The sequence below is a fragment of the Stegostoma tigrinum genome, chromosome 9 (genome assembly GCF_030684315.1).
Source record: "Stegostoma tigrinum isolate sSteTig4 chromosome 9, sSteTig4.hap1, whole genome shotgun sequence".
NCBI lineage: Eukaryota > Metazoa > Chordata > Chondrichthyes > Orectolobiformes > Stegostomatidae > Stegostoma > Stegostoma tigrinum.
Window position 1 is genome coordinate 14,406,968 of NC_081362.1, and position 26,566 is coordinate 14,433,533.

General features: G+C 39.5%; 1 protein-coding gene across 2 annotated transcripts in view; it reads right to left on the reverse strand.

The window, feature by feature from the left end:
- The window catches only part of cfap61 (cilia and flagella associated protein 61), a 175,708-nt gene that overhangs the window by 60,948 nt on the left and 88,194 nt on the right, over positions 1-26,566 (reverse strand). For both annotated transcript variants that reach the window (XM_048535623.1, XM_048535622.1), the window contains 4 exons: positions 15,159-15,286; positions 14,240-14,335; positions 8,856-9,024; positions 7,609-7,783 (listed from right to left, as the gene is read on the reverse strand). In XM_048535623.1, coding sequence (XP_048391580.1) covers positions 7,609-7,783; positions 8,856-9,024; positions 14,240-14,335; positions 15,159-15,286 — 568 coding nt within the window. The remainder of the gene's footprint in view (positions 1-7,608; positions 7,784-8,855; positions 9,025-14,239; positions 14,336-15,158; positions 15,287-26,566) is intronic.

Here is a 26,566-nt window from a genome sequence, read left to right on the forward strand (position 1 = left end):
ACAAGGATCGGTAATGCCACTGCTTTTCATCATTTATATAAATGATTTGCATGTTAACATAGGAGGCATTGTTAGCCAATTTGCAGTTGACACTGAAATTGGAGATGTACTGGACAGTGAAGATTACTTCAGAGTACAATGGGATCTTGATCAGATGGGCTGATGTGTCGAGGAGTAGCAGATAAAGTTTAATTTAGTAAATATGAGGTGCTTGCATATGCTTCAAACAAATAGCCATGTCTCATGAAACAGAACTAATTACAAACAACCTTAACAGTCTTGCTTGCAGACCACTATTCACAAATATCATTGGCTGCCAAAGGTCATGGAGCAAATTTCCTCCAAACTTCAACTGTAGATATTCATCCACATGCTCTTTTGTACATGCTTCTTGAAATAATTCCAAAGATAGCAGTATCCTGCAACGAAGACACCCTTTATATATGTGTGGCAAGTCCTTGACGCTTGTTCTCTCAGCTCCCTCAGAGTCAGCTCTCAGAGTATCAGGATGTCTGACATTCCTGTTTTTATCTGTCAGCCAGGGTTCCCTCATAATCTATGAGGTCCACCTGGCTGACCTCATTACAATTGCTACACTGCCATTCTTGGGTGATGTGGAGCCAGAGTTGGCAAGGTATCAGTAGTCATAGAGCATGTACAATTTCCTACTGTATTTACATGACATGGTTTCTGATGCAAGCTTAGGAACAAGTTCCACCATGTCAAAAGTTCACAGACAGGCATTCCACGGCCCTCCTCGTTAGAGTCCTCCATGTCCCACTGTGTTGAACACTATGCTAAACTGTCATTTGTGAGTTGTGCGAATGCTAACTGCCCTCACATTAACCAAGGCTTGCTCTGTTTCTTTTATTAACCACAGTTTCAATGGAACCATTGTCAATGGTCAATGGATGCAGCCACAGCATGGTTAGAAGGCTTGCAATGTCCTGAGTCTATGCAGTAATCGTAAGCGTCACTTGATATTCTGCAGACATCACAGCACTCCTTAAATATCTATTTTGAAAAGAAAGGGCAGTTCCAGAAAATTATACAGTATATGGTGCATGTTTAAGTTATGAATATTGTGTGCCTTTGCTGGGCAGGGCAATAGGGTATTCTTTTGGTAGCTGCAATGCTGTAATCTTAACTATAACATTGCAATATTGACTAAATAGCAACATTTGTCTTGGTTGTTGATTTGACATTAGAGTGGCAGGATATAGTTTGGATATAATAATACTAGGGGCAGGGAATATTTAGTGAAATGTTCTTTATGAAATTACTGCCAACAAACACTGATTGTAGGAACAATTTTTGTTCATCTCCCTCTCATCTCATTATTCTGCTTTCCTCAGTGCACTCTCCTTTATCCTACTGAAGAAACTGTTCCTATTGTGGCTCCATGATTTGTTCTATTGCAAAACAAAGGTTATACAACATGCACCACAAGTCTCCAAGAATTCTGAGTTCTTCTAATCAACGTCCTTTCCCCAGTAATTTTTGACTGAGTCTTCATCTGTTTCAGTCTTAAGAGCGAGAATTCATTTCCTAAAACTCTCTGCCTTCAACAATCTTCCTTTAAGTTGCTCCCTTTGGCCAGGCATTTAGTCATCTATCCGAATATCTCTGTCATTGGATTGGTGCTTTTTGATTAACTACACTTCTGCAAAATGCCTTGGAACATTTTACAACTTCAAAGATGTTTTATGAGAGTGTAAGTTGATGCTCATATAATCACACTCATATATAGACTCTTTATGGTATGTAGCAGAGATCCACAAATGAGTATGAGTTTCTATCATGAAGTAAGAGCCAAGTGTGCGGAAGAAACACATTGTTTCAAGGCTTACAGCTTCTCACCTGCTGTGCAGGGCCAAAAAATGATGTCAGGGGCAGAGGGATGGAGGAGGTGGTGGATTGCTGCACTATAAAATCAGCCTGGTATTTTCAAGGAAAGAAGGTACAGACTTGCATGATGTATTGTGAGTCATCATGCTCAAGTTGCATATTAATAAAGCAGAGTCCTTATGATTTATTGAAGAAGCCTGTAGGTAATAAGTGTGCAGTCACTGACATCATGAACTGGGAAGAATCTTTCAATCTGCATAAACCTTTGGATTCTTTCCTGCTGCTTCTCAGTATCCATAGAGGAAACTATGAATGTATTTTCTCCCATTTGCAAATATAGGTATCAGCCAACTGATTACAGGAAGCATAAACTGCAGACTGACTGTTATTATTGATGTCCCCTATGGCAGCTTAGAAGGAGTGAGAGGCAATAAAGTTCAGGCAGCAGTGACCGATGCTGCAGCAGGGTCTGTCTGATCTATTTCTATATTTAGGTCTGCCAGTTGGCTACTGACACAATTCTGTCACAATTCCTCAAGAGAATCGTAGCCTCTTCTGAGAAATGAAGGTATTTTGTCAGTGCTTATAAACTGTATGAAATTATTAATGATGCCTATTGTTGAAACTCTTACTTGCATCATACTCCTCATCTCGCATCTCCTCTTCCCCCGGGGACAATATTAGCAAGATCTCCATGAAAAGGGAAGTGCAAAGGGAAGTCAGAGTTCCTTAACAAGTTGTAATAAAAAGAAGAAACTACAAACAAGAAACTTTGAAATCAGCAAAGGACAAAAGGCTTGCATTTATGTAATGCTTTTCATAACCACTGGTTGGCGACTGCAAGAAAGTGTCTCCCAAAACTCTATACGGTTTTATCTAACAGCAGTTGATGATTGGTTCACATAGGTCATTCAATCTATACTTCACTTCATTTATAGAAACCATTGTTAATACTCCTATTTAGCAATGATTGTTAAGATTAGCGAAGATGAAACTAGCATTGGCATTTAAATTAGGTCAAAGTGGGATCTCTATTTTCACATATTCAAAAGCCTTTCCACCTGTTTCAGACTGGAACTCTAATTACCAGGTTTCAAATTCTCCTGAATCCTGTTCTGGACACCAAAGCAGTGGTACATTGTTGGAACATTGTGTAAATGGAGTGATAGCTAAACCCAAATCAGCCCACAAAACCCTTTCTCCACGAGTTTTTTTTTGTGTGTGAGAGATTGGGGCACCCTAAAACTAAGAACATAGAAATTCAGATAACAAAGTGCAGAGCTGGATGAACACAGCAGACCGAGCAGCATCTTAGGAGCAGAAAAGCTGATGTTTTGGGCCTAGACCCTCCATCAGATTCACTTTTGGTAATATATAAGGCTAGGCTTTTAAATGACAATGAGGTGGAAATTGGTGGGGCGGTAAATAGTGAGGAGGATAAACCTAGATTACAAAACATGAGGTGAGTGATGCACTTGGGCAGGGCTGACAAGGCTAGGGAATATATGAAGTAGAAAAGGATCCTGGGAAGCTTTGAGAAGCACACCTTCCAGGTGAAGCAGTGCTTTACCCACATTTCAATTGATCTTTAGAACGAAAATTTCTCATCCCTGGGAAAACTCTTGGAAATCTCTTCTACTCTGGTTTCCATCTGACAGTGTGGTGCCCTGATCTGCACATGATACCTCAGAATGCCTATATTTCAATCCAGCATACTACATTTCACTCAATTACATCCATGTTCAGCTCTCACTATCCTTCTTATGACAGACACAACCAATAAAAAAAGTGTCTATTTGTGAAAAAGAGAAAAAGATGGAAAGCTAACAAAAATAATTACTGCAAAAACAGTTGAAGGAAGAAAAATAATGATTTTTGTCTGTAAATGTTCTAGTAAGGAACAATTATTTACACTAAAATGTTCTTCTGAGGCGAAGCTGGGTAGAATACTTGTGGATTAGAAGGCAAGAGGTTAGAATTTGTTTCTAAATTGATAGGGGGGAAGAGTGCATGGTCCCTTGAAAAGATAATGTGCTTTTCTAGGCTTGGAGATTTTTAAAAAAGTCTGCAGATGCACAGAGCTCTCAAAACTGAAACATTTGTATCAAAGGCTGTATGGTTAGAAAAAAAGCTGCAGTTTGTTTCTTTAGCAAGCTGACCAGTTTGAATATCAGCCAGTTAATTTAAACTAAGCACTTAAACAGTGAAAACCAATTAAATTTAAATCTGATGCCATTGACAACAAAGGACCAATCCTGGTGTAAGAAATTGATAGGTCATCAAGGGTATAAAAGAAGGGACCATTTGAAAATTGGTCTAAGAGTGAACTGCCATCTGAAAAGAAACTCATTGGCTCTCACAGAAATCTCTAATCCCTCAGACTATGCACCATCTAAATAACGATACTATGATACTCTTAGCTAATATTCCTGACTCAAGAATTCAACAGAACTGAATATCAGTGGAGAATGCACAGAACATTCTGGAAGACTTATCCTGGCTGTAATTTTTGAGAGATTAAACTTAAATTATTTTTAAAATTAATTTGTTATATATAAGTAGGACTTATATTTATTTATAACAGCATTCCATTAAAATTTTGTTTTATTTGGGAATAGTTAGAGTTCAGGGGGAATTATTTGATTTGTTAGTAGCTCTGTTAATTTGTTCATTGTTACAGTTAGACAAATAAATTGTTACTTGTTGATCATACAGTAACTGTCAGGAGTTCATTTCATTTAACCTCTCCTTTATAACAGATTGGGGGGGGTGAGTGGTAGGTTGTACCACTTTTCACATTTCTTTTAACAGTTTATGAGGCGAGGCGAGCTCTTGGCATTTTGGTTTTAATTTTCACAGGGGTTCAGCTTCCCGTCCATAACATTACAAAATAATGTATCATGCAATTCAGTAAAAGAATACAACATAAGTATTTACTCGTTACTCGTATTTGTTATAGTCAATATGGCTAATAATACAAGACAGTACGAGGATTAGGAAGTCAAATGTTAAATTACTGTTGTTAATCAACTGGATTATTGAAAAGAAATATATCAACAAATAGTCATTAATCAGCAATTGCTCAGTCTTAAGTGACAGTCAATGAACAGTAAATGTTTAATACCATAACGTGATGCACCAACATCCTGAATAAAATACCCAAAAACATTAACAGGTGTGGTGAAAATGCTTTCTTGACTAAGACTGTAAGTACACTAGATTACTCCTAAAGGAACCTGGGAGATTGTACCTAAGTGGTTAATATGATGACCAATTACAAGAATGGAATTATACGTACCTCCAGACAAATTTGTGTTAAAATGGAAAATGCTTCTTCATTATAAAGCAAAATCATTTGCATTTCAAATGAATATAGCTACAATATACCCTTGATTAGTAAATTAACAGTTAATCATATAATTACATGGGTATTCACGTGTATTCTTCAATTTAGTTGCTCTAAACAACACTGCAATTTACAGTTAATTAAAATCTTTGATAAATTTGAAAAACATGGGAACACATCTAAAATTCCAAATAATTTCTGCAGAGTTGGGAAGTATCATTTCATAATTTCAGTTTCCTTTAGTTTTAAGTTGCAGCCACAGTTTTGAAAGGGCAGGTGGAAAGGAGATATTTTACTTCTGGAGAGTCCAAAGCTAGGAGCCATCAGTATAAGAGAACAAATACACTAAAGAATTCAGGAAAAACATCTTTAATCAGAGAATGATTAGAATTTGGAAATAGTGTAATCTGGAGTTCTGAGGTGTAGGGTTTTGGAATGAGTGGGGTTGAGCAGAAATATGGACTGAAGATAGTATGGGCATTATTGGGGTGCTGAGCATTTTTGAGGGACATGGGGAGGGAGAGAGGAGTTGAGCATTGCTAGAAGTGACAGGTTCAACCCTACATCTCTCACCCAAAACCCCACACTCCCCAACAATACCGAATCTCTCAACACTGGCCAGACAAGAGCCATGGATTCCAGAAAGTGAGTCGACAGAGGCTGGTTTTAAGCAAGGGTGAACACTGTTTCTGGAAGTAGTAAGTATTGCTAGGATGTGTGGTCAAGAAATGACCTGGAATGGGGAGAGTGAATATTGTAAAGTTTTAAGAGGAGGATGAACATTGTTGGAAGTGATGGGAGGGTGAAGAGGGCTGTGCATTGTTGGGGGTGTTTGGGGACTGAGCACTGATGAGGTGGAATTCAGCACTGTCAGGTATAACAGGAGGGTGAGTATGATGTAGGGTGAAAATTAGAGTGATCACTGTTAGGGAGTGAGAGAGATTTAGTTAGGGGATGTACAGTATTGAAATTGACTACTCTATTTAAAACAGTGTAGGTCAATGAACTGAAGACAGAACTTGAGGGAAATATCTTCGTTTCATGATGATAATTGGGGGCATGGCTGCACTGGATTAAAGCTCACCAGTTACATTTGTCTCTGTAACTCTGTTGGGAGTTGATATCAGAAGATGGAAAAACTGTTTGGTAAAATGATAAGTGGGTAGTTGAAGTAACATTTATGATTGCACACAGTATCTCTGACACTGAAAAGAAGACCTGACATGAAAAGAAGAAATGAGAAAAAAGCCTCAAGTTGCATGAAAGGAAATTCATTGTGACACAAAAGTAGCCAGAGAAGGAAGGAGAAAATATTCCAGACCTAGGGAAAAGTAGAGGATGGGAAAATAGAATACTGAACAAAGGAAGGAAAATATTACAAAACAGAGAAAGAAAAGGCAGAGAAATATAGAATCAGAAAGTGAAAATATTGAAATCATTTGTTGTTGTTTGTCTAGAGTGATATTAGTAAAATGTCCTGCAATACAAAGTGATGTAATTTGTACCATATGTTCTTTCTTAATTAATTGAAGTGATTTTTGGAGTTGGTTTAAGGGAGAAATGTTGGGCTCCAAACTGGCTGCTCTTAGTTATCGCTGTGATGAAAACATTCTAATAATCTGCCAACTGATTTCAGCAATGTTACAGCTTGAGGAGCTCAGAGAGAAAACAGTCAGACAGAGGGTGTGTGCTGTTGTAGAGGAATAGGAGATGGAGATCTAAAGACAAAGAGAGGAAGTCTTTTAGAGCAGATGAAAAGCACTATTAAGTGAGGGAGAGAACAGAAAAGGTAAGATATCAGACTGGTATCAATATGGCAGGTGGATAGTTGAAGTGGTTTCAGCCTTTATGCAGCATTCACAATATTTTCCCTTCCACTGCCATTTTAGTCAAGAACATATCAGATACAGGGAGGCCTAAAGCCTTTTAGTATACTGAAGTTGTGACCCAAAAATATCATTAGCACTACAGCATGAGATTTTACGCGAAGTTGGGAAAAAAATAAAGTGTGCAGAAGAAGATGAGGCAGCTTTTTTTTATTTTTGGTAGGATTTGATGTATGCTATGAATATGAGTCTTTTACCAGACACCTCAAAGAATTTTTGGCCAACCCCATCCTGGTCTTCTCTTTCCATTCCTTCAGTGGTATCTCTTTGGAGACCCACCAATTAACACAAATTTTAAGCCAGTGACCATTTGCTTAGAGGGCATAGACTTTTTGCTTAAATTCCATAACTTGCATAATTGCTGGCCACAGAACAATTTCCTGCCTTAATCACTGTTTTCACATCATTTCCACTTGCTTTGGGTAGGAAATAGTGTAAATTTAGATGCATTTACTGTTCACTATTAGTATTGTCCCAGAAGATCTACTCGTATTCACCATAATACTTGTGGTAATATTAAAGCTCTACCTTTAATATTTCCTTCATGCTTTTTGAGCCAATGCAGTGCATTTTCACAGTCATCACGACTATTAAGAACAAAAAGATTGGAGGGTACTCTTCCAGTAAATTGCTGGTCAGGATCAATAGCCACATCCTTATTTGACAGCATGTCTTTGATATCCACTCCTGTGGGACAAGGAACCTGTACAATAGGAAATCTATTTCAGTCAACTTTTATAATCTTATATATCATCCAACTATTTTTCTTTGCTGTTATTCATGAAAGAATCAAAATTTCTGCAGGATGGCCACCATAATATGAAAAGGCCATTTTTGTATTTACATAACTGTGAACATACATCTCAAAAGGTGGTTTCTCCATATCCCAGCATTGTTGCCGACCAAAAAAGAACTTAGTATCATGACAAAAATTGTAAGTTGATGTTGATGGAATTTGAGTCCATTTTGGTCGGCAAAAGTAGGGGTAATGGGTGAGCAATAACTTGTATTTATACGATACCTTTCATATAGAGCTATGTCCCAGAGGACTTCTCAAAGATAACCCGAAATAAAAATATGCAATTATCACTTTTTGTACTGTCAATGTTGACAATGGAGTCACATCTCAATCATTCTGTGCTGAAATTACTGTAATCTTATCATGACAATGTTGTAGATACAAATTTCAGTAGCATGGTAATCTTGGACAACTTACAGTATTCACCCAAAAAGACTGTAAACTACAAAGTACTTTTTTTGCGCTGGAACATTACAACAAGTAGAAATAATAGGATCTAGACACCTCCGAGAGTGGTATCTGACACGTATCAAGACCTGAATACATCTTTAAATCTAATTTTATATTAAATATATTGAGGAGAATCTTAAATGCCCATAATTTGTGGTTTGGATTGGGTGGGAAGTTAAAATGTTCTATATCTAAATCTAGACATTAACCCATATCCAAACTAACCACTTCTGATTTTAATCCCCCCTGGTGTTGCAGGGAGGAAAGAGAAAATGCTAGTTAGGTTTTATGTTATGTTCAGAATGGCTGAGATATATTCTGTAATCAGTCACTGACACTCACTGTTAGCCTTGCATGCAAACACAATGGCCACTTGAAACTATAACCCATCCAGAGTCAATGCCTTGACAAAGGAGTAGACAAGAGGAATTTAGCAAAAAGAGAAAAGGAACGAGGATGTTCTGTGCGACAATTTCAAACAATCAAACACACTTGACATTTTGCTTAAATGGGTACTTACGCATACCTGATACTGTAGTCCAGTACACAGGATTAGATGGTCATACGGCACCTTTGTGTCTCCTGTTACTAGTACATATTTTGAAGCTCTGTTTATACCAATCATCTTGCCAGTCACCACATTAACCCAAGTCTGCAATAATATCTGTGCGTGATCGTCATGATTATAGTTGTAACTGCAGGAGGAAAGGAACAGTGTTAAATAACAATACTGCTCTCTACAGAATTAATCAAGTGCATTGTGGGCCTCTAAGATCATTGATAATATGGGCTAAGTGGAGCTTGCAGTCAGATATCATATATAAGGTGCAGGTGGTAAGAAAAACAAGTAATGTTGTCCAGCCAAAATTACAAATAATATCTGTGGTTAGCTCATTTCAAAATGAAAATTGAAAAATTAACAAATCAAACTAAAGGATGATTCAATTCTTTGATAAAACAAGCTGCACTGTTCATTAAGATTATATGTAAAGATTAGGTTGTACGTTCATTTTGTTGTCATTCAAGCTAATTTCTGTCTAATTTCTAGATTATGGCAAAATAAACCTTTGGTATATACCACCTCTAGTGCATAGAACCTCTCGTACCAGTATTATAAACAAAGGATATGCCAAAGTACATCATAGTCCTTATAATGTTCTTGAATTTTGGGCAAAAATGGCAGTGAGTTTATACATAATTATTTGCCATGAAGAGCAAGATGTTATTTGAGAAATAAATATTGAGCAAATTACCGGCATTGCACTCCTAAACAAGTTTTAGTAGTGCCATGGATCTTTTGTACCCAGCCAAACAGGCAGACAGGGTATCTATTTTATCATCACATCTGAAAATCAATATGTCTGACAATAGAACATGGTTTCGGCTAGATTTTGTATTCAAATTTGATTCATAATTTTCTGACTCGGGGATGGCAAATACTATTGAGTTAAGGATGTTACTTATAAACATCAAACTTACAGTTACGGTAGATATTGGGTTGGTTCAAAGCACCTTTTCAAATACGACTATAAACGTTTGTTCAACAAATACATTAATTATACTAGCTTAAGATGTTGTTCCCTTTAAAATTGTTGTTTGATTTGTTGCTTAAAATTATTGTACCCGTAATAGTTGACATTTAAAAAAGATTATTATGAAATTACAACAATGTGGCTGCTCTCATTTGCTTGATATGTTAATTGGAACAACATGCTGAATTTTACCACTTGGGTGGAAATGCATGCTACCAACATCTATGGTCAATTTGTGACCCTGCCACCTGAAATTGAGGGGCAGCAACTAATTAAGCGGTTCCACTAGGGTTCCCTTCAAGAACTGCTGGCCAAATCAGAGGGCTGGCAGCTCAGCAGCCTCAGTATTGCCACGAGGAACAGCAGCCACTGCTGCAACAGACAGGGACCCTGCAGCTTTGGAAGACTGTCTAAAAAACATACATTTTAAAAATTCATGCCCGAGAACTGGAGGGGAAACCTGTCCAGGGATATTGTTGGAGCAGCTGATGCTGTCTTCCCCACCTGTTACCCAGTTTTTGATAAATAAAAGCCCTTCCCCACTTGGGCTCCCGCTGGGAGACTTTGTTTAGCTGGGATACTTCCCACATAGCAAGTGGAGTTGAAATGCTGGCAGCTTTTATAAGGTCTTTTTGTATTTAAATTGACAGATCACCTCTACGTGGTAAGTAGTCTGACCAGTTCTGAACCCATTATTGGTAAAGTTACCTAAAGTGGAACTTATCCAGGAAGGTGATCTACCAAGGCTCCTTGCAATTTTATGAGCCCCCGCCTCTATTCTCATCTCCTGGGGGCCAGCAAGACTGGGTCCAATTATTCTTTAGCACACCTTGGTCATTCTTTTAGTCACATTACCTTATTACCAAGATAGCTAACATTGGTAAAATCTCCGAAGTGTTTTCTATCTAAGTGATTGAAAAGACACTATGTTGCTGTTTCTATATAAAATGGTATCACTTGTACAGGTGCATAGAATATGGAGAATTCTATTAATCTAATGTACTCAGGTTAATTCTCTAACAGCTTCACTCAGAGAGGGTGAAAAATGTGGAGCTCACGGAAACATTGAGTGGAAATTAGTGCCCTCTTCTGAGCTGAATTTGGAGGCTGGAGGGTAATTAAGTGGCTAGGAGGATACTCGTTGGGGATGCAGTTGCCTTCCCATCTTTGCCTCAATTAAAGCAGGGCAAGCTGGCTCGTGGATGGCTTTTCTGCCCTGATCCAATTTGAGATATTTTGGGCTGGCAGCTTTCCATTTACAAGGCACAATGGACATGCCTTCATCTGATACACCTTTGCTGATGGATGAGAGGATTAATCCTTAAGAGGCAGGTCCTGTCACAGGCACAGCATGTGAAACTGTCAAGTGGTATTGTGAGTGATTGCACTTGTTGTTAAGCTACTGTTAACATTGGTTGATGTGGCAGGGCTCATGGGCCCACAACTGTTGCCATTTCCCTCTTTCACCAGCTAGTGATTTCCATGCACAGTATTCAATGTCTACGGTTTTCTAGACATGCTTGCAAGCATCCTTGATGCAGAATGTTGGCCACAACCTCACTACACAGTGGTTCCCTGGGGATGTAACTGTTCTCCTGAAGCCACTTTTGTTTGAATAGGACCAAAACATTTGGGAGCCCTGCTCTGGAGAAGGCCACTGTGGTGTGGTCTTCCCGTGCCATGGTATACCCATAACGTACAACAGGCAACAGGATGAGAAATTATTGAGTTTCCGGTCACTAAGTTTTACAGTCATACAGCAAGGTATTGAGAATATAAAAACCATCAGAACGGCCTTATGGCACAGCTTAGTGTTATCCCATGTTTTGCAAGTTGGCCAAAGGTGGAAATAACTTTCCTTTAGCATGTTTCAGAGATAGTAGGAACTGCAGATGCTGGAGAATCTGAGATAACAAGGTGTAGAGCTGGAAGAACACAGCAAGCAGGCCAAGCAGCATCAGAGGAGCAGGAAGGCTGGCGTCTTGGGCCTAGACCCTTCTTAGGGTCTAGGCCCGGAACATTAATCTTCCTGCTCCTCTGATGCTGATGGACCCAAAGTAGCAGAATTTGCTAACTACTTCCAGCAGAATGTTATTTGGAGTAATCGATGTAGACCTGAAATGCCTTGTCTTTCCACCATGGTTTTCTTTATATTTATTGTCAGAAAGAACGAGGTGCAAGAATGGAAGAAATATAGGAATGGGAGACAACTTGGGGCAAGTTAAAGTTTCCTTAAGGTCTCATTCTGCCTCAGCAGTTATTCAACAGGCAGGACAGTTACCAAGCTTAGACCCTAAAAGGCAGACCAGGAAATGGTTGTAGGCTCCTCAGAAGAGGAGGCATGGGGTGGTAAATCATTCCTCAGCACTTGATTGATTGATTGAATTATTGTCATGTGTACTGAAGCACAGTGGAAAGCTTTGTTTACATGCAGTACAGGCAGATCACAGCAAACAAAGGACATATACCTCAAAAAGACTTAGAAGCACACAGGTTACTTTGCAGGTTACATTATTTGAGGCCACAGTCTATTCAACAGTCTGATAACGGCTGGAAAGAAACTGTTCCAGAACCTGCTTGTGCATATTTTCAGTCTTTAGTACCTTCTGCCTGAGAGAAGAGCTTGTAGTAAATCATGACCAAGGTGCGATAGGTCTTTGATGATGTTGGCCGCCTTTCTGTGGCAGCAATCCATGTAAATAGAGTCCATGGGTGGAAGGATGGCTTCTGTGATGGTCTGGAATGTGCACACAATGTTCTGTAGTTTCTTACAGTCGACGGCAGAGCAGTTGCCATACCAGGCCATTATGCACCTGGACAGTATACTTTCAATGGTGCATTTGTAGAAGTTGGTGAGGGACCTTTGGAAATGCCAAATTTCCTGAACTGCCTGAAGAAGAACAGTTGTTTGTTGTGCCTTCCTGACTGTCGCATTTACGTGGGAAGTCCAGGACGGATTGTCAGTTATCGTCAATCCAGGGAACTTGACGCTCATCACTCTCTCAATCTCAGTTCCATTGACATAGATGGGAGTGTGTTCTCCTCCTTTCTTTCTGAAGTCGATGATCAGTTCTTTAGCTTTGCCAATGTTGAAAGACAGATTGTTTTCATTGCACCTTGTCACCATGCATGAGATCAGTCTGGAGGGGATGATGGTGTTGAAGGCAAAGCTGTAGTCGACGAGCAGGTCAACTTGGTCAAGGGACCCAGCATCAACAACATCAACTAGCTACAACATCATCTAGCATTTTCTTCCTACCCCTCTGGAAATCCCTCAGCCATCAGCCCATTGCTTGCTCACTGATCTATGATCTGAGTCTCTCACTGACTCTAAGCCTCTGATGGGTTGCACCACTGGCAGCTACCACCACCGCTAGTAACATTGATGGCAATGAGGAATTGCCAGCCTCTGACTGGGCAGTAGCACTGAGGGTGGGGAGAGAACTTCTGCAACCAGCTTTCTTGAACCCGGGGAACGTCTTCCACTATACATGTAGGGCATTGCCAAAGGAGGGGATGTGGGGTCTCGCTGACCTCCAGCTGGTGGGTGAAAAGTCCTAACATTCAGATTAAATTTTACATATTAATTATTTAACACTTCATTGTTTCTTTTTCCTGACCTGCTGAACTTTTGCAATATTTACTTGTGTTATTACGAATTTATAATCCACGGTATTTTGCTTTTGCCACGACGAGGAGTAACTGTGATTAATAACAGAGGCACAATTAAGCAAAATCTAGATGGATACAATGAGGGAAAAAAGAAGTGTGAAATATACATAAAGTTAAGTGTGAGGAGGCTCATGTGAAAGCTGACTACTTTTTATCTATGTACTAATTCATTGGGTCGAGGAGTCACTGGCTAGGCATTTAATGTTCATTTTTTATTGCACTGGAATAGGTGGGGGGAGCTATCTTCTTTAACCACTGCAGTCTTTGGGGTGTTGGCACAATGCTATCAAGGAGGAGGATCCAGATTTTGACCCAGTAATTCAGTTCAACGCCAGGATAGTGTTTGGCTTGGCACAGAACTTGAAGATGCCTTTGTCCTACTAAGTGGTACAGCTCACCTGTTTGGAAAGTGCTGTTGAAGGCACCTTGGTTGGATACTACAGTACATCTTATAGATGGAATACATTGTTGGCATTGTCCATCAGCGATGAATGGCCTGTTTTGTATCATAAAATGATATGTGAAGTAATTCTTCATACAATTTTATTAAAAATATGAAACATTTCCTTCCCAAATCTACTTCAGACCCTGCCTCGGCCATTTGGGTGCTGCTACACATTTAAGCAAATACATATTTGAAGTTTAACATTACTAATAAATTATGAGCTAAACACGTCAGGTAATTTGCATTTGTTGGTGCACACACCTTGCAGGCTTGAACTTTTTGTATATAGAAGTTGAGTAACTTCCAGAAAGTCCAGACGTTGAAATCAAGGTCAGGTTATGAAAGCGTAAGTGTGGACTGCAAAAACAAACCAAACAAATCAACAAATGCAATAATAGAAAGTCAGTAATAAACATAAATCTGAATAAGAATGGAAGAACAAGAGACAGGTGAGGTAGATCCCATTAAACAGGCAATGACATGTTTGTTTGAATGGATTGAGTTGAAATGAGGGAGTTCCCACTTCAATAATTAGATGCTCAACTGTAGTCAATCAGCTGGGCATGTATCAAAGGCTGCCATTAACTTACAATGCTGAGATCCCCTGACAGACAGAACCTTCCTTAGATTCTGGTGAGGACTACTCCCCTAAGATTTTGAGATATGGCTGCATATTTGAGGCACAAGCAGTATGCTTGCTGCATAAGCTGCTGCCACATGGTGTAGGTATGAAATCGATGTGGCACACTGCCATTGAGCAAGGTTGTTCATTTTTATTATTGATCATTATCTAGCGACTGCTGGTAGAAAATGCAAGTGTATAAACAGAAGGAGACAACATGCTGCTACCCAAAGTCAACAAAACTGGCAGCATTCACGTAAGGCCGTAAATAAAGATTGGTCATTTGACTGAGCTAGCGAAGAGCTGACACCATCTGTGGGATCTATCCTACACGAACTAGCATGTTGAAGAAAAGAAAAATAAAAATAAAAACAAGTAACTTAAGCACTTGCAAGTGAAAGCAATTAAAGACTTAATGAAAAGGTTCTACCAATATTTTAAAAAATCTTCAAGATATAGTCTTAAGGTTTAAGGCACACTAGGTACAGCGGCATATTGTCACTACCATCACTCTATGCACAATTATCACGAACTACAATTAATGCAGAATTATATTACCAGAAGACCAACGTTTCAAGAAAGGAGATCCCAACATCTGAAGCACCAACCACGACAATTCGTGAATTGACGGTCACCTTTGGCTCCAGGGTCAACTTTCGGTTTATATGGTTTAAAGCGTACTTAGGCTGAAAGAAAATGAATAGATGACATTAACAGTATATAATTTTATCTTTCGTTCATCTTCGGAAACTTCTGTTTCTTGTTGAGATAAATTCATTGGGACACTTGGTCCAACTGGTTATTCAAAATGTGTGAACATGTCAGAATGGATATCATCAGACTTGTTGAGCACTAAAAGTGTCTGGATCAAGCACGATCTTATCATATGACCTTCTGCACTCATATATGCTTTCCAGTAGATATATGCTTTCCATTAGTTAAAATTTACCTTCCTATAACCCAAATCACAAAATGCTAGCTGAAGCAAACTTCTGTACTTTACAGGCATTAGCATTGGCAGAGACTAGAAATGTAGTCTGTAAGCTTCTGGTCTGTATACACTAGTGCTATCCATCTGGTGTAATGCAGCAAAACTGTATTGTCTTTAATAAAGTAATTAAAGTAATACAATAAAGGAATAAAATAATGGACCTTTTGTGGTTTTGTGAGTTGAAGTCCAACTGTATCCTATTTTATAACAGCAGGAGCATTATAACATGTATAAACAATCTATTATTCTATTCTTTTAGTTGGAACGAAGACTAATCTAGCTTTTTGCATTTTCAGGCTCCTAAATCTAATTAATTTGAGATCAATCACATGTCATTTGTCATAGCTGATGAAATTTGGAGGTGTTTTGTAAACTCGCAACGATGTAGATTGAAAGATGTTTAAAAATGTTCAGTTCAAAGTAACCAAATCTGACTGTCTTACTTCCTTGTTTACAATACTTCTGACAATTTGAAGTTTCACAGATGTGCACTTGATAGAAAAAAATAATTTTGCTGTTCATTCTGTAAATCAAAATCGTAAATTCATTCACAGTACAGCTTATCATTTCACTATAATAATGAATCATAGCCATTCAAGAGAGAAATAAGACTAAGTCCCATGCAACTTATACTTGTTTGAGGGTATATATCAGTGAATGATTACCAGTCATCCAACAGAATGCACGCAGTGTTCTGTGAGATCATAAATCACCAATAATAATAATAAAACTAACAATTTTAAATGTTGATTGCAAAGATTAAAGGCAAAAGAGGAAAAGTAAACAAGATTTCGTCCATCAATTTAAAATTTGTTTATTTTGATTAAATGGAAAGGGGATCATAAACGATTCACCAATAAATTGGGAAACAAACCATAATTTCAGAAAGCAATTATCTAAAAATTCATATTCAGACTATCTACCAATTGTTGAACAGTTTATCGACTTAAACTCACTATTTCAGTTGTGATGAAATAACTTCCCTAAATGATGAAATGCAGAAAACTGGCTCTGTGATTCTTGAAGTACAATCCAACTACATCAGTTTAACTGCATTATTTACATACTTCACATCATAAAATCAATAATCAAAACACATCGTACAACAAGGCCAAGATATGTAACTTTGCAATTATCTGGTTTACTTTTATACAACAATCAGATGCTACATAAACTGGCTTAATTTATTTTAGTCTTGACAAGTTTGGAAACAAACAATTAATATTATTGCTAATAAAAAGGTACATGATGTCACATGATGTTCTTGCACTCAACAGGGCAGAATTTTAAAAATATCAAATCTCAAAGGGAACAACAACTTACTTTACATGGAAAGAGGGTGCTGGTTGATTGGCAAGTGAACCGTGATTGGAAGAAACACTGCCATGGAAAATGCAACAGGGAACAGTTAACCGTTAAGCTATTGCATGAATTCAAACTTTGTCAACTCTGCCTATTCATATTGTTTGCCATCAAAAAGCCACAAAGAAGGGCTGTCCCCCAAGCTTTTGTTTAACTGAAAACTGCAATGCAATTTTTTTTCTGTTTGTAAAGGACAGGGCCCTGTGTGTGAATATGTAACTTCTGGCACATGTAAGTGAGCCATGTTGTGAACCTAACTAATAATCTTAAAATGTTTCTTGTATTTTCAGCAAAACCCAATATCTATTGTCACTGTTGTACTAATCATTTCAAATCATAGAATCCTCACAGATGTGGAGCACCAACCCTCTGAACTACATCCCACCCAGACCCACCATGCTACTTTATCCCATTAAAAGCCTCCCACCCCATTCCCCATAGCTAAGCCACCTGTCTTGCACATCTTTGGATTGTGGGGGAAACCACAGCACCCACAGGAAGAATGTACAAACTCCACACAGACAGTCACCCAATGCAGAACTGAACCTAGGACTCTGGTGCTGTGAGGCAGCAGTGCTAAACACTGAGCCACCGTGCCACCCAATCAACATACTTTAGTTCTCAACCCATGTGCCAATGAGAACAACTTCTTCCTATCTACTCTGGCCTCATGATTTTAAGTAGCTCCAACAAAGCTGTTCTTTATAGAGGGCTACGGGGAGAGTGCAGGGAAGTGGAGTTGAAATGCCCATCAGCCATGATTTAAATGGCAGAGTGGACTTGATGGGCCGAATGGCCTTACTTCCACTCCTATGTCTTATGGTCCTAATATCATCCTCTCAAAAAAGAACAGCACTAGCTTTGTTAATCTAACATAATAACTGAATTCCTTCATTCCTGGAACTAGTTTTGCAATTCTTTTCTGCAACTTCTCCAATGCCTTCTAATGTTTCCAATATGTAATGCCCAGAATTTAACACAATATTCCAGTTGAGACTAAGTCAGTGTTTTATATTGGTTTATTATAATTTCCTTACTTCTGTGCTCCATGCCTCCACTTACCAAGCACACGATTCCTTATTCATTGTTTTCTCAAACTTCATTTTGTGCATATATACCTCCTGATCATTTTGTTTCTGCATCTTGTTTAGACTGCTACATTTTATTTTCTATTGTGTTTCCTCATTCTTCCTACCAAATTCTAACATTGGTCAGACCACACCTGGAGAGCTGCCTGCAAATCTGGAGGCAGTTAATACAATGTTTTATTAATGAATTATAATTTTTATTGCAACAGCTTATATCAGATAACTTGTGTAACTTGTAACAGATTAAAATGTATTTTTTCATTGTAGGCGGACTTTTGAAGAAATTGTACTTAGTATTCCAGCTCATATGATCTCCACTGCTGCTGTCAGTGTCCTTATGTGCAATCTGTGACAGCCATTAGCACCCTCCACTTCAAACAAACAGGGATGAAGTATATACCCACCAGCAAAGGATGAGCTGGCTGGCTCTCTTTTCAGAAAGCTGAAGGATGACCTAAAGAGAGTCTTGAGAGTTATGAAAAGTTTTGACAGAGGAATCTCAGAGTGAATGTTTCTATTTCTGTGGAAAAGCAAAACTAGAAGTCAGTATTATGAAACAGTCAACAAGAAATCAAACAAGGAATTCAGAAGACATGTTTTAATTCAGGGAATGGTGAATACGTGGAACTGACTATCACAGGGAGTGGTTGAACTAAATAGAATAACACATTTAAAGGGAGATTAGATTAGCATAATGGGGGAGAAATGAAAAAAAGAAATCTGCTGTCTGACATCAGCTTCCCTGCGGCTCTGATGCTGCTTGTCCTGCTGTGTTCACGCACATCAACACCTTGTTATAACCCTCACCCCATCTCCTTCTCTGATGAAGGGTCTAGGCCCGAAACGTCAGCTTTTGTGCTCCTGAGATGCTGCTGGGCCTGCTGTGTTCATCCAGCCTCACATTTTATTATCTTGGATTCTCGAGCATCTGCAGTTCCCATTATCACAGCCAATATCACATCAGTTTATTCTCGACCATAAGTGATGCAAGGAGTCATTGACAGCTCACAAACAGCAGTTACTCAGCAATAATTTTCTCACTGATGCTCAGCTTGGATTCTGCCAGGTCCACGCAGGTCCTGCCTTTAAAGCAGGCTTGGTACAAATATGGACAGAAGAGGTGAACACCAGAGGTGATGTGGAGAAACTTCTCCTGACACCAAGTGAGCAAGAATGGCATTAAGGAGGCCTAGCCAAATTAGAGCCAATCAGAATCAGGGAAAACACTTCACTGGGTGAAGTCTTACATGGCTGACAGGGAGATCATAGTGGCTGTTGGAGGCATCAACTCAGCCCCAGAAAATCTCTTTAGGCATTCCTCAAGGTAGTGTACTAGGTCCAACCATCTTCAACTGCTTTATCTATGAGATTCCCTCCATCATAAGTTCAGAAGTGGGGTTGTTTTATGGATTATTGTGTAATGTTTCAGCATCGTTTATGTCTTCTTGGACACTGAAACAATCATGTCAATGTGCCGTAAGATCTGGACAAAATCCGAGCTTGGGCTGTTCAATGGCAAGTAACATTTACACCATACAATGACCATCTCAAACAAGGAGGGATCTAACTATTATCTCTCGATATTGAATCATGTATAATTAATGAATCCACCATTATCAATATTTTGGGGGCAACCACTGACCAGAAACTAAATTGTACCAGCCATATAAATACTGGTTTTAACAGAGCATATTTGAGGTTGGGAATTTTGCAGTTAGCAACTCATCTCCTGACACACTAAAGCCTGGCCAGCATTTAAAGACAGAAGTGTTGCCTCACAGAACCAGGGACCCGGGTTCGATTCCACCCTCGGGTGACTGTCTGAGTGGAGTTTGCACATCCTCCCCTTGTCTGCGTGGGTTTCTTCCAGGTGCTCCGGTTTCCTCCCACAGTCCAAAGGTGTGCAGACTAGTTGGATTGACCATGCTAAATTGCTTGCAGTGTTCAGGATAGTGTAGATGAGGTGGGTTATAGGTGATGGGTTGGTGTGAACTTGTTGGGCCGAAAGGCCTGTTCCCACACTGCAGGGATTCTATCTGAAGTCAGGGCTGAAAGCGAATATTCCCCACTTGCCTGAATAAGTGCAGCTCCAATAACACTCAACAAGCTTTACACCATCTGGACAAAGCATCCCACTTGATTGGCTCTCCATCCGCTGCATTCAACATTAACTCCCTCTGTCACCAATGCACAGTAAGAAGTTGTACTGCACCAACTCACCCAGGTGACTTTAGCAGCATTTCCTTTCAAACCAGCAACCTCAACACAGCTGGAAGGACAAGGGCAACAGATGCATCGAAACACCATCACTGGCAAGTTTACTCCAAGCCACAATCTGTCCATTCTTGGAACTAAATTGCCGTTCTTTGACTGACACGAGGTCAAAATCTTGGAACATCCACCCTAATAACAATGTCAGTCTTCCTACACAATATGGGTCGCAGAGGTTCAAGAAGGTGGCTTACCACCAACTGAAACAGCATTAATTTTTTTTCTACTTGATGCTATTTCAATATACAAGAATAAGTCAGAGCACACTACTAAATACTAGTCTGCTGGCACTATAAGAATCAATCTTTTTTCATGCATGATGATATCTACCTATAGTATTCAATAATATCCCACTAAATTTACCAAAATAAACTTTATGTCTACCGTACAAAATCCCTTTGCGCATATAATGCTGATGTGCTTCATAAATTTGCGTTGCAATTTGGAGTTTATGTTATTCTTCATATTTATCAAATACATATATATACTAATACATCAAATACACTAATACATAATTTTAATATGTTGTTGCTCCTGAATAAAAAGTGAAGATGGCACTTCAGTATTTCCTTCCCTATGGACAATTTAAACAAAATACAATAGATTGAGGAACAGAATATAGAGATCTCAAGCACATTACACAACTCCCTGAAGAGTTCAGCTGCCATGCATCAGTAATCACTGTTCTTTGCACTTCAGCAAGGCATACAGTAATTGACCTCAGGCAGTTTAGGATTCGGTGGTTTGGTCCCAGAGCACAGCTTATTTCAAAGGCCCATTAGTTCAATGTACCAAGCATGGCACTCAAAGAGAGATCAAAGTGGATAGCTGGTAAAATCATGGTGTTCTTCGTTTTGGTTTTACAAAGTTGTGCTTCCCTTTTTTCCTCCTTTTGTGCATCATTCAATTTAGTTAGTTTTACTAAAGATTTTTATACACTTTTCATTCATTCACACTCCCTCCTTTGGTTAATTCCACTTGAGAACAATGCATTTTTAAAAACTATATTTGAAAGGTAATTATCAACTCCCCTTTAAACTGATTTTAATATTCAAAAATTTTAAAAATATACTAAGCAAAGAATATATTCTATGAGAGAGTATACAATATGTTTCTGCAATGACAAGAGAAATGTGCATGAGCCATTAGTTGAGTCTACTTTTCAAGTGCCATGCATCTGACTAAAGGGCCCAAAATGAAGTCATTGAATCTGTGCTCCCTACCACAATTGAAGGAATCTATGATCGAATGGTCAGGATATAGGTCATTAAATGGGAACAGAAGATTCAGAGATGAAATCATCGTTCAGTGGCGAAAATGAGAGATATCACAATCAGAAGACTTGAAGGGTAAAGGGAGGAAAGGTACAATTGACAGGGCAACATGGGAAGCTGCAATGTGTACAAAAAGGTAAGAGAGAGGCTGGGATCAAGAGAGATGAAAGAGAAGCCACAACTGGTAGGGGGAAAAGAGATTGAGTGAGAAGAAGAGTTCAAGATGTACCACGAGGAGGTGGGAAACCATGATTGTCTGGGAGGTGAAGTGACAGATGGAGAATTAATCATTAGTGGGAAGGGACAGTGAGAGAGATTAGGATCAACAGGAGTGAGACAGAGGGTGTATTTGGCAAGAAAGCCGAAGAAATCAAGGTTAAGATTGGATCGGTGGTAGAGACAGAAATGGAGGTCAATGGATTTTGGGGAAAAGAGGCCAACCTGGGTGTGGGGTTGGAGAAAAAGGTCAGAATCAACAGTCAACAAACAAAGTCTGCATTTGTCTGCCTTTCCCCACTCCAGGCACTTGAGAAGAACATGTCAGCTCTTGAAGACAGGTTGCTGCTCAACATCAATGATCACTCCCCACTTTGCATAACCCCTTAACATCCATGCTCTATTGTCTTTCCCTTTATATATTGAGTTAACCCTCTTCATTATTGTAATCCCCTCTGCATCCCAATATTCTGCCTCCACTCTCCACCATTAAGTTCCCCAGCCTCTCTTTTTTGGAAATAACTCCTGGTAACGTCTTCCCCTCTTGACATAGAGTGGACAGAAACCCTGGACTGATTATGGCCTGTCCCCTTGAGCAACAATTAAGCAGCCCCAAATGTTTAGTGACGAGACCTCTAACTGATATCTGTAGAGCTACCTGTTCCCATGACTCCTCAGACTGGCTGCAATGGACCTACAGAGCTGATTGTAATTGTGATAATGGGAACTGCAGATGCTGGAGAATCCAAGATAATGAAATGTGAGGCTGGATGAACACAGCAGGCCCAGCAGCATCTCAGGAGCACAAAAGCTGACGTTTCCGGCCTAGACCCTTCATCCTCTGAAGGATCTAGGCCCGAAACGTCAGCTTTTGTGCTCCTGAGATGCTGCTGGGCCTGCTGTGTTCATCCAGGCTCACATTTCATTATCCTGAGCTGATTGTAATTCATTGTTTGGGTGTAGATCTCGTGATGGTGACCACCCCAACGAGATATCTGATTGTGCCTTGGACTGGTATGTGATGGCGCCCTTGATTTACTGTGTCAGAAAACCCTGACTAATGGGTGTCTCCCTGGACTGCTCTCCAAAGACTTTGAGACATAGCTATTTGCTTGAAGCATATCCAATGTGTTTCAAGCACACTGTTGCTGGCAGATAGTGCACATGTGCAATCAATGAAGCAATGTGCTGTACAGCAAACATGTCCACTTGCTTGACTGATTACTACAAACCACCAGGATAAGCCTGGTATTTTGTCAGCATTAAACAGTGACAAAGTAATGTAGTACTATGAGCTGTTAATCTGTGCCTAAGGGAACAAAGTACAAAAAGGCAAGGAAAGGCAAGGCAGGAATGCTGTGAACATGCAGGTAGGTGCGAAGTGTGCGAGCATTAAGCGAGCAAGTGAGCAGCTTTGTGATGCAGCCTGATCCATTCTCTCAGATGGGTGGATGTGCAAGTGCACCAAGTGTCCTTGCAGTATAACATCAATAATTGGTGCCAGTGCACTCCAAAGCGCAGAACTGTACTGTGAGTGGATCAGAGATGTACCACGATGGCATGGAGAGGGTGGCACATGTCAGATGCCAGTGTCCATGAGCATAAGGTGCATGCAGCCATTGCCCTAGAGTGTACCCTGAGACATTGATGCCAGGTGTCTAAGACACTGGTCCAGAAGAGCAAGTGGAGAGCTGGAGTCATTAGTTTCACATTGTGAATTTCTGGTGTCTAGTTTTCTCACATTGAATAGTAGGATAGGCAGCTGTGAATTAAAACAGTTAATGAGGGTGATGAGGATTATTGCTTAATAGGTAGCTCACCACTCCCTAGCAAGAATCTTGTGTCAACACCTACAGCTTAGTTGGAAAATATAACTAGTTGCTCCCATAGTCAAGAAAACTTCCATGCAATTCTCACGTTGTTCAGGATCCCACAACATTCTGTTCTTCATCTTAATTTCTCTTCATCTGATAAAACTGTAAATTTTTCACTCAAGTATCTTTCAATCAAGTAATCAGCCTAGATATGAATTATTATTGCTATTACATGACAATGTTTATAATAATAATTATGAGTTGCATAAGTCAAAAATAAATAATATACGTTTCCCTTTAGGGTCCAACCTCAAAGAATTATCTACGTGCACATTTGACTCTAAAATAATAGCCTTAAGTGAAAATAGGTTCACATTGTCTTTCTTGAAACTAAAAATTTGACGCATCTTAGACTTAACCAATAAAAGTAATATTCTGGCTTATATTACTACTGATTAGGAGTAGTCTAAAGGCAGCTTTCAGATCCAGAGAAACAGTATCCTCTATAATGTCTCCCTTGTCCAGAAGCTGATATGCAAGGTTAGGCCTACTCCATTTCAAAATGCCACTAAGTTAGTTGTCTGCTCTTCCATAGAGATTAAGGCAACTAGTGGTCTTTAGGCATGTTTTAGGTGGAGTGTTAGCAGCAGATTCCAATAAAGCTGTAAAAATTGGATTAACACCTAAAACCCAAAGAAAAGCTTCCATGATATTGAACAATTAAGGCTGTAAGTTGTGTAGTCACACCTATTACATTCTGTGAGTTGACACTGATTTTGGTGACTGGCCTGATTTTGAAGCCAAAAATCTTCTGCTAAGGCAAGTACAAGGCTCTACACCTTTTGACTCTGAAGTCAGGGAAATTCTTCCATTATGGAAATGCATCACACTCTCACATCTTCCTCCAGCTCAAACATACTCTGTGGGCTTGGTAGCTGAATGGTGAGACACACAATTACAGGTACAATCTTTGTCGTGGCTGCAGTAGTTCATGGCGGGCTAACTCCTTGCTTTGGCCCATGTTTGATGCATGTAGTCACCCGCAATCTATATAAATACTTGCCTCTCTTTAACAGACAGTGATCCTATGGTTTCTCGTGGACTATAACTAATTACTTCACCTCAACTCAATTCAATCTGTGGATCATCCAGTTCACATCCTAACCAATACTATCTAATTCTAAGCTAATGCACTGGAATCAAAAAGAATGCATCTCAATCTGCTCCATGTCTTGCTCATGCAGAATATGGCCTTTTAAATAAGGAGATCCACTATGATGCTCTAGCATTTACGCACATTATGTGCAAGTTCTTCCGACAAAAGGCTAAAAGTTCAGGGTTGACTGTCAGGTGAGGCAAGAATAGCTGAAATGAAAGTTGTGATCCTGTTAAAGTGGAGGAAGAGGTTTTAATGTTATGCATTGAAGGAAAGATCATGAAACAATGATGTAAAGTCTGAGGTAAGTGTTTCTTTTAACTGGTATAAAGGATTATTTGTGCAATGGCACTTTTTGTGTGAAAGCTGGTAAATTTATTTCATATAAAATAATATGAAACTAGATAAGTTGCAGGAACAGCAACTCATATTCTGCTTGGGAACCCTGCAGCCCAATGGTATCAATGTGGACTTCACCAGCTTCAAAATCTCTCCTTCCCCCACCGCATCCCAAAACCAGCCCAGTTCGTCCCCTCCCCCCAATGCACCACACAACCAGCCCAGCTCTTCCCCTCCACCCACTGCATCCCAAAACCAGTCCAGCCTGTCTCTGCCTCCCTAACCTGTTCTTCCTCTCACCCATCCCTTCCTCCCACCCCAAGCCGCACCTCTATCTCCTACCTACTAACCTCATCCCACCTCCTTGACCTATCCGTCTTCCCTGGACAGACCTATCCCCTCCCTACCTCCCCACCTATACTCTCCTCTCCACCTATCTTCTTTTCTCTCCATCTTCGGTCTGCCTCCCCCTCTCTCCCTATTTATTCCAGAACCCTCACCCTATCCCCCTCTCTGATGAAGGGTCTAGGCCCAAAACGTCAGCTTTTGTGCTCCTGAGATGCTGCTGGGCCTGCTATGTTCATCCAGCCTCACATTTTATTATCTGGGATTCTCCAGCATCTGCAGTTCCCATTATCACCATTATAACTAATTGCTTCAGTTAGTTGCATAAGGTACATAACCCTGATGATATATTTTTCAAGCATAATGGCTTTAATGAACTACCACATAATTACAAGATTTATTCATTCATTCATGCGTACTCTGCCAAAGGCAGGTCTTTAGTATATCGTCTGCTGACATTTCATCCTAAGTTGTATTCTTGGCGGTTTCTGACAGTAGTAGTTTTGAGTACTGTCTACTCTCAGAGATAGGATAAGGGTACAGGTCCCAAGTCGATCTCAGCCTAAACATAAACCAAACCCACAGTGGTGTCATTCTGAACAACAGTAACCATCCACCTGAGCTAACTGACCCCTAGATTACAGGTTAAAAGTTAGCTTAAAATAATCATGCAATATTCAAAGAATGGGGTCTTTAAAAAAGACTTGCTTTCCTGAGAAAAAAAAAACCTCTGTAAGTGAAAGCACAGTGTCCATTAACATAAACATCAATTCAATGCTTTATTTTCATGAAACCAAGCCATTTTTAAAGTTCCAGTGAGATGTAATGCGAGTTTTTAGTGTTCCAAGAGCCCTATGCCAGCTATTACTTTTCCCTCCTACTTCTCAACGAGTATAAGTAACTTTTGGTTCTTTGTAATTTGGAAGTGGAACATCTTCTTTCTGTCTTTTTGCATTTTTTAAATAGAATCTGTCACATCATGTTCAGACATTCAGGTCTGGGTCTCATATGTACCAATACTAAGTCCAAAATGATTTGTCGATTTCAATAAACATCACATCCCCCACCAGCAGCACAACCGTTACCACCTTTTTAAAGTTTCAGCAAGGT